Source organism: Sinocyclocheilus grahami, unplaced genomic scaffold (genome assembly GCF_001515645.1).
Source record: "Sinocyclocheilus grahami isolate Dianchi unplaced genomic scaffold, SAMN03320097.WGS_v1.1 scaffold1184.1, whole genome shotgun sequence".
Taxonomy (NCBI): Eukaryota; Metazoa; Chordata; class Actinopteri; order Cypriniformes; family Cyprinidae; genus Sinocyclocheilus; species Sinocyclocheilus grahami.
This window is the reverse complement of record NW_015506363.1, coordinates 302,154-311,280: the sequence shown is the minus strand read 5'-3', so window position 1 is coordinate 311,280 and position 9,127 is coordinate 302,154. Positions and strand designations below refer to the sequence as shown.

Below are 9,127 nucleotides of genomic sequence, written 5' to 3'. Positions count from 1 at the left end.
TTCTGTGCTTAATTAAAGCTCTTCTCACTGTTTATAAATTATGCCATATAGTTAAGATCGCTTTGAGAATAAATGCACCTGCTTTGAGCTAGTAAATACTCTGTACTGAACAACTCAAATGGATAGTGCTGTTTCATTTCCTTTTTGGAGTGTTTAACATTTAATTTTTTTTTCATATGCAAAATAAATGAAAGCGCATAGTCTAATCATACAGTTGACCAACTTTATAGAGGCTCCAGTGTGACCGCTAACAAAATTTAGCCGCAACAAAAGGTTGCAGTCTGAAGCCCTGCTACTGTGTGAAAGATGACCCTGTTTGGGCTCAGAATCAGGCCCGTCCAGCAGCCCCTGGGCACGTCAGTATAGCTGCAACACTTTCATCTGCTTCTTCTGCAGGAAAGAGAAGAGGAGACCTCTTGGACTGAAGGCAGTGTGCGTTGACCGCTTGCCTGTTTTCCTCTATGCTCCAAGGGTCAGCCAGACCCTGGTAATTGACAATGGCAAGCAGTTAACAATTGGCTCCTGTGTGGAATGTAAGTCCATGGTACTGGCTGGGCAGAACATGAAGACGATTAGTGGAATCACACAAAACAAGGTAAGAATGTTATGGGCCAGACTGCTTTCCATTATAATCTTTAGACTCTTGTTTCATAGTCCAGGCAGTTACAAACAATTTTACATGTTTAGAAAATCATTAGAACCTCAGCTTACTTTTTTTTTCTTTTCAATAAACCGCTAGAGGGTCTTTCAGAGTCTTCTGGGGTCTCAGTTATTACAGTTTATTAGGCAGCTTTGGCTGGAGCTGTTTCTGGGCCAGCATGCAAAAGTTCATCTGATGCACTGATGAGTGAGTGAGCCAAGTGTTGAAACTGAAGTTTTATGGCAGGCTGCTGTTCTTTCTAGCAAGTGGGGCGGCCATAACAGGCAGGGGGTAGATAAAGTATGGAGCCTGTCACATTAAAGAAATAAACATTTTGCAGACAGTCTAGTGGTTGTAAGCTCTGTTTAAAAACATTCTTCACAGTGGCCAACTCAAGCTTTTGTTTGTCTTCTGGTGTGTTTGTGTGTGTGGTAGTTTTTGTGTGTATTTTGAGGATGTTACAAACAAAATCACATATATTGTGAGGAACACTTTGGATTTTTTAGGCTGTAAATAGCTGTATTCATATTTTGTCGATCTTAATGTCCAGGCAGACGTTTGTGTTTTGCATGAAAGCATCTCTTCTTAAATCTTTATATGAAGCTACTTGTATGTATGGCTTTCTTTACTGCAGGGCTGCAGACTTACATATGAGAGCGGTGTCAACAAGTTTTACAGTTCGTGGCATCAGCACTTTATTTGCACTCGTGGGGATGGGGAGACTAATATTAAAGGACACAAATTAAAGATACCAACAATATTACATATTTGAACTTATTTAAATGCACATTTGACACCTTGGGTTTGCCCTTTGATTGATTGATTTTTTTTCATTATAATTCTTCCGTAGTATTCATAATTTTAACAGGTTGTAGACCATGATAACTACAGGTAAACGTTTGGATGCCTCCTTACTACCATGGTGAAATGTAATTATGTTTTCTATTTGGTCTCCATAAAACTGGAATTTGTTATGAAGGACAAATGTTATTGAAAAATAAACTGCTGTGTAATAATAAAAAATAAATTATACTCCCTTACTCCCCTAATATTTAGTACAACATATATGATTATATTAATAACAGTATAGGTATACCACATCCCTGCCAAAATACCATGGTGAACACAGTAAATAGTTTACTACAGTAAATCCATGGTAAATATTTGCAAGGATAGTGATTTGTGGATTGAAAACTTGTTTGTATATGACAATATGATTTCACCGGTTTTCTTATGTTCATTGCTGTTGAGGCTGTTTCATCTGGTTTTAAATTAGCTTCAATCACAGAGACAAAATTCGTCAAAATGTGTTAGATTTTCTGTGCTGAATTTAAAGCTCTTCTCACTGCACCCCACAGCACTGTTTATAAATTATGCCGTGTAGTCGATATCGTTCTTAGAATAAATGCACCTACTCTGAACAGCTCACATGGATAGCGGTTTCATTTCACTTTTGGAGTGTTTGTTGGGCTGCACGATAAATCGAAATGGAATCGAGATCGCGATTCGACAGAAGCTGCGATTGTCATGCGTGTCTTTCAGTGAAGCACGGTTCTGTGATCAGCAGTAAATCTCCATCCAAAGGCCAGAGGGCGCTCTCGCGCTGAAACTCCAAATACATCCTCGCAGAAGAAACCCAGAAAATCGCTGCAGCTGAATAAACAGAAGATTCAACTGCTGTCATTGATTCAACGTGACTAATAAACACACTACTACGACAATATATGGTTTATCTGAGTTCTTATTATCATAATTTTCATTAAAATAAAGTATATTTATAATGCAATGCCTTTATCACTGCTTAAATACTATGAAATATGTTGCGTGCCTTATTCTGTGTAAGAAGCCACATCATCTCACAGAAGGATTTATTTCAAACACTCGACTGACGTTATGATGTGAGTTTGGAGTAAAAATATGTTATTAGATGTGGTATTTTCACATGCTTTCAGATGGAGCAGCATTGACTTCACAGAGCCGTAGTTCACTGAGAAGCTATGCAAACAGCTGTCATTATCGTGAACGATTTCTGCGATTTTTTTTTGCGTAACTTGTCAGTGAACTACGGCTATGTGTAGTAAATTCTGCTCCTTCTGAAAACACGTGATGATGATTTCCTGCTGATTACAGAACCGGCTTTACTAACAAAATGCGCATGACAATTGCATTCGATTAATCGTGCAGCCCTAAGTGTTTGACTTTTTTTTTTCATATGCAAAAGAAATGAAAGCACATAGTCTAATCATACAGTTGACCAACTTTATAAAGGCACCAATGTGACCCGCTAACAAAATTGAGTAAAATGGACCATTTAGTTGCAGTCTGTGAAGCCCTGCTACTGAATGAAAGATGACCCTGTTTTGCTTTCGTTTACCCTGCCCCTTGTTTCTGTAACACTTCCTGGCATACAGGAAGCTATTCTCTGAAAGTTGTATGCAGATGCTCCGGGCTAGTCATGGATAGCAAATAGCTCTGGTTGTGGCAGTCATATAAAGGGAAGTGTGTGTGTGCACTGGCCAACATATTTTAGGAATAATGTAAAGCAAGTTACTGTTTGTTGTTGTATTAAGGGAGAAAAAAAAATAAAGCTACAGTTTAAATGAACAAGCAAATGTCCAATAACAGATGAAAACATATTTATCAATCAATCTTTCTGAATACAATCAGGATTTGAAATGAAAACCTGTCAACCTGCCAAATGTGGGTGAAAATCAACCACAGGAGGTAAAACATAACTCAATTTGGTGGGTTATAATTAATAAATTAGGTCCTTCAACCAGGAGCCTCTAACATTAACAAAACAAAGCATAAAGAGGGTCACACACTATGAGAAGCCCCATGTCTTTTACATTTAAATACATATCTGTGAGTGTTCTGTATTTGACGGCACCATTCGGCATCTGTTGGTGGTGCCAAAATACGAGAGGCTGAGTCTCTTGGAAATGCACATTTGAAAGTAGTTTGAGTTGATAGTAGAAGTAGCTTGAGTTAGGATGCAGATGTAAATTTATGTTCATTATCACAAACAGTAACATGTGTAAAAAATTTAAAAACCTCATAGTAGCATGCATTTAGATCATGATTACCACAATTAAAACCTCAATACCATGGTAAAAATGGTTTGTAGGTTTGTAAGAAAAAGAGTAGTCTAAATGCATTTAGTATAAATGCAAAACACTATAGCTTAATGGAAAAGGTTAATAAAAACATCAGAAGTTAAAGGTGGAAACATTGTGCTTTTAACATTTGGTGTTTCTCAAATGGAAGGCTGCATCCTAGTGAGAATGCATCCTTCCTAGTCCAGTCCTTCTGAGGCTTCAAGGCTAGAGTCCTGCTCAGCATTAAATGCTAGAATGAGATGCTCTAGTAAGTTCACATGGCTACATCATAAATGTACAAAAATACTATTAAATGCACAAAAATACTAAAATTATAGTTTGAAGAATACATTATATTAAAAATCTTTGTATTTACTGACTTTCTTTTAATGCAATACATGTAATGCCAATTGTCTGTGGTCTCCCAGTGGTTTACATTATGCACAGTTGAGCAATATGTGATTAATTTATAACAAAACAGATTTGGCATCTTTTTTTCAAAAAAATCGATTCATCAATGCATCGCGATTCTTTCTTTAACGATTCTGAATTGATTCTCAAAAGTTCAGAATCGATTCTACATTCATATTAGATCGCGACGGTGCGGGCCTGCGTGGGCACGAGCAAGAAACAGAAAAATAATAAGCGTTGACAGACGCACGTACGTATGCTGCCGAATTCGCTTCATTTGGACAACGATGGACAAACTAAGACCTGCGCCATCAAATTTAAAATCGACTGTGTGGCAACACTTTGGATTTTGTGAAGACAAAGGTGTCGTTGATAAGAGCCATACTGTGTGCAAAGTTTGTGGCACCAAATTCAAATATTTCGGGAACACGACTAACCAACTGAAACATTGTCATACTCTGTTTTGGAATGAGAACTGTTCATAATTGTTCTTTGTAATCTGGCGTTTACATGTTTCATTCAGAGCTTGTTCATCCTGAATATAACTTTGTTAATAAAAATAAAAATGATTTCTTTGATTACTTTTAAGATGTCAGTAATGTCATACAGAGATTCCAACTATAAACAAAAAGCTAAGAAACTCCAATTCTGGTTAAAATATAAAGTTGTAAAGATGTATTTGCACAGCAGAATTGTTAGGAAAAAATGTAGATCAAGAATCGTTTTGGAATCAGATCGTGACTCCCAGAATCGTAATCGGATCAGATCGTGAAGTGGCTTAAGATTCCCACCCCTAGTCTATAGTCAGTATAGCTCTGAGTATTCATATGGCAGAGGTCACCTATGGTCAGAAATTGGCCTTGCAATAAAAAACAGACAAGCCTGTGGTCATCTGAGCTGTGAGAGATTTTTGAGTTGTGGTAACATGGTAGTGATTATGGTTGAGCAGGTGTTAAGAGTGCTGGATATGATGTCAGGGCGAACATCTGTGTGTATGAGAGGGAGAGCGTGCACATGTAAAAGTATGATAGAGAGAACCATTTCAAAGACAGCAGCTGTTTTATACACTGTCCCAAGCCAAAATTGTGAGTGAGACTGGGAGAGTGAGACTTCTCTCTTTTGCGAAGAGTTCTAGCATCTTTCAATGAACATGCTGTCAGATGTGAGAATAATTCACACTAGCATCCATCTGAAACTAGAAGAGCACTTTAAGGGTGTGTAAAGTTTGCTTTAGCCAGCAGGTTGGTAAGGCGCAATGGGCTTGGTCTTTACTGGTTATCTAGCAATATGGGTTCTTAAAGTCCCACAGAAGTGTTTTAAAATGCACAGAGTAATTGAATGTGTTGACGTAATTTCCACTGAAACAGGATTGAGGTGGGACATATCAAGCGGCTCATCTTTAAAAAAAAAAATAGCCAATGGTGTTTTGTTTATGTTACACACCCCAGTAAAGCCGAATTTTACAGCTTGTGACAGCCACAGTTGTATTCAGTTTTATTCTATCAGTCTAAAAGATTAAAGTGCCCCTATTATGCCTTTTCGAATATTACCTTTCATGCAGTGTGTCATGTAGCTTCCAACACACGCTGTACGCGGGAGACCAATCCAGAGCCAATCTCTCTACGGCTCTGGACCAATCACAAAGGACTGCGCCATCTGACCAATCACAGCAGTGAGGGCTCATGGAAAGGAGGGATTTAGAGAGACTGATTCTTTGAACTGCTTCGCACGAGTCGTTTACGAATAATTTAGAAATTAGTTAAAATTAAATCTATTTTTTGAGACAACTAACATGTTTTTTTTACCTTGCATGCATGTAAACCTGTTTTTGGAGACTCATAAAACAATATTAGTAACCTTAAAAATGGCATAATAGGGGCACTTTAAATAATAATCCATTCTTTACTGGCAAGTGTAGGACAGAAAAGAACAGTTACTGTATCTTTTCTGATGTTGTCCAGATTTGTATGCCTTTGAAGGAGATGGGTTTCTCACTGGGTTTTTTTTTCTAACTAACCCTTTTCTCTTTCTCTGCCCTGCCTGTGGGTCTGTGAGAAGAGAAATTGCAGAATTGCTGTTTGCCTCTGGATATGTCTAAAATAGCGCTGGTGTAATGGGAGCTGTATCAGGACCTGCTGCTGGAGTGATAGACTATGTCTATGTTTAGACCTGAGCTCTGTGCTAATATTATCAGAAACACATCAGACCAACATAAGAGAGCATCACTGAGTCCAGCAGGAATAGCTTTAGACTCTTATCCAGCAGGGCTAAGATTGTTATTCAACAGACAAAAAGTCCAACACCAGAGATAAGTTTGCATAAACCCATAGGCTTCTGTTGTATACACATTTATTTATTTATTTTGAGACAAGTAAAACTTTTTCCAGGCAGGAATAGGACAAGTTGAAGCTAAACTCTGCAGGACATTGGCCCTCCACAACCATGAGTGAACACCTGTTACTTATACTGTCCATAGTGTGCCTATTGAAAATTTCTGTAATGTACAATAATCGAGTAAAAAGAGCTTACACAACTGTGTTGCAGGACACTACTGTATAACGGCAGTTAAGTCACTTTATTTTTATAGTGCTTTATACAAATACAGATTGTTTCAAAGCAGCTTCACAGTATTAAAATAGGAAAACTTCAAAAATGAGACAAATTCAAATTCTGCTGTGAAGCAGCTGTGACAAGATGATCGTTTAATTATTCAGCTTCAGTCAGTTCAGTGTTGATGTACTGTAGTTCAGAATAATAACTCAATTTCAATACAATTTCAGCTCTACTGAAGACAGTAGTGTTGTTATTCAACTCGTGTGTTCAGTTCAATAATAGTGTCAATATTGCTAAAAGCATCAAGCTATAAAGCAGAAGACAACAGTGTCATTAAGGCCCGTGTATGCTTCTTTTTCCGGGTTCCACTCCATCACATGCACAGCTGTGTCTGCACAGTTTTCAAAGTATACTCAACTGTTGACGATTCGGATGAATGAATTCAACATATGCGCAGTACAACCTAGTGGACTTGTATGAATTTGTACAGTTCTTAGTAATGTGTTCGTGTATGGGTCAGTGTGTCACAGGGTATGAAAGGATTAGTAAGTGGCAACAGATGAGGGGGTCATAAGAGGTCAAGGATCACACAGGTGGTGGTCAATGTGGCGACACTGTTCTTTTAAGGAAGCCCAATTGATTCCTATGGAAGTTGCATATTTTATCACTCTGTATGCAACAGAATGCCCTCTGACTATCCAAAACCTTTCAACTCTAGAACCACCACAGGGTAAATTTTACCCATGGCTGTTTTTCAAATGTACGTAACAGATTTTCAATAAAATATCCAAGTCGCTCAGTCATTGACTTTTACTAAAATTTAGTTATTTACAATCCCCATTGTTAAAAATTGTTTAGATAAAACACTTTAACCCAACATCATCCCGTTGTGCGGAGCCAAAGCCTGAGCCCACCGCAGGCGGAGAGCCAGAGGTCGTTCCCCTGTCTGCTGTGCTCCCGATGTTGGGAGTGGCAATCTGGTGTCCGTGGGCAGCACACACCATCCCTGAAAACCCTGGCACTCACAAATCCCCACCCACCCTCCCTCTCCTGCCTCCTCATATCACCATTGCTGCCTCAGCCCTGCCATCTTCTGCCCCTTTGCCGCTGCTGCCTGTCAGCCCCTCAGCCCACCATCTGTGAGGTGGGATCGCCGCGGGTCTGCCAGTCTCCCTCGGCTCCTCCTCCAGCCTACGAGTCCCTGACTCGATCCGTTGGCTCCACCATGGCTCCTAGCTCCCTCGTCTCCACCGTGGCCCATCAGTCCACCAGCTCCGCTGGGCTCCATTGTTCCTCCGGCTCTGCCTTGGTCAGTCGTCGACCATCCGCCGCCTCGGGACTCCACTCCTACGGCTACACCCCATCCCTCCGGCTCTGTCAGGCTCCTCCTTCCCTCCGGCTCCACCTCAGTCCTCTGTCGCTCCGGCTCCACTGCGGCCTTCCGGATCCCCGCCTCGGTCGGCGTCACCATCTGCTATGCCTTGGCCCTCCGGATCCTCCCCGTCGCCCTGATATGTGATTTGTGTAGCTGCTTAATATAGCCTTGAACATAAAACAACAGGACAAAAACATAGTTGATGACTAATCATGATAATTTCATGGCTTAATTTTGTGAAGACAGTGGCATAATACAGTGACATAATATGTTTTTTAGCCATATCAAAACAGTAATCATGTGCATGGGTAAATTTTACCCACTGGAGGTATTAGGTATACAAAGACCCCTGGCGGTTCTAGTGTTAAATTCATGCTCCTGGAAATATTTATTTAATTCAGTATGCTTATAGATCATCAAGCTCATGTTCACCAAGATGAGGTACTCTGCATTCTCAAGCCTGGAAATGAAGGGCTCAATGACCCGTGAGTCCTAGGATAAGTATTCATGAACATCAGCAAACTTGGGCTTTAATTCCTCTCTAAGTTAATTCATATAACAGGAATCTATATGCAAAGATGCACACACAGTGTTTTTCGGTAGCAGTGGAAATTACTGTAACTGCCCTTGTGTCAATTTTCCAGGCCTGTACACTTGAAAGCAAAATCATTGAGTGTGTCTTGACTGCATGACGTTTGACTGTGTCCAGCTACTTACAGATCTCATTATAAAGCTTAAATATGTCAGCTAGATATTCAGTTTTAATCCAGAATGTCTCACTTTGATTACAGGATTTTTTGTGAATGTTAAGTGGAATACGTTTACACATCAAATATTTACATTTACATTTACATTTAGTCATTTAGCATACGCTTTTATCCAAAGTCAAAACTAACAAAAGAGCAACAATATATAAGTGCAAATGACAAGTCTCAGTTAGCCTAACGCAGTACACGTAGCAAGGTATATATATATATATATATATATATATATATATATACACACGCACACACACACACACACACACACAAAGAAAAACAAGTAGATAGA

The 9,127-nt window shown here is 39.3% G+C and overlaps 1 protein-coding gene across 1 annotated transcript in view; it reads left to right on the top strand.

Annotated features, from left to right (window-relative positions):
* The first annotated feature begins 454 nt into the window (after nucleotides 1–454).
* The window catches only part of gse1b (Gse1 coiled-coil protein b), a 264,508-nt gene continuing 255,835 nt past the window's right edge, over nucleotides 455–9,127 (top strand). The window contains exon 1 of the mRNA XM_016253464.1: nucleotides 455–595. Coding sequence (XP_016108950.1) covers nucleotides 542–595 — 54 coding nt within the window. The 5' untranslated portion in view covers nucleotides 455–541. The remainder of the gene's footprint in view (nucleotides 596–9,127) is intronic.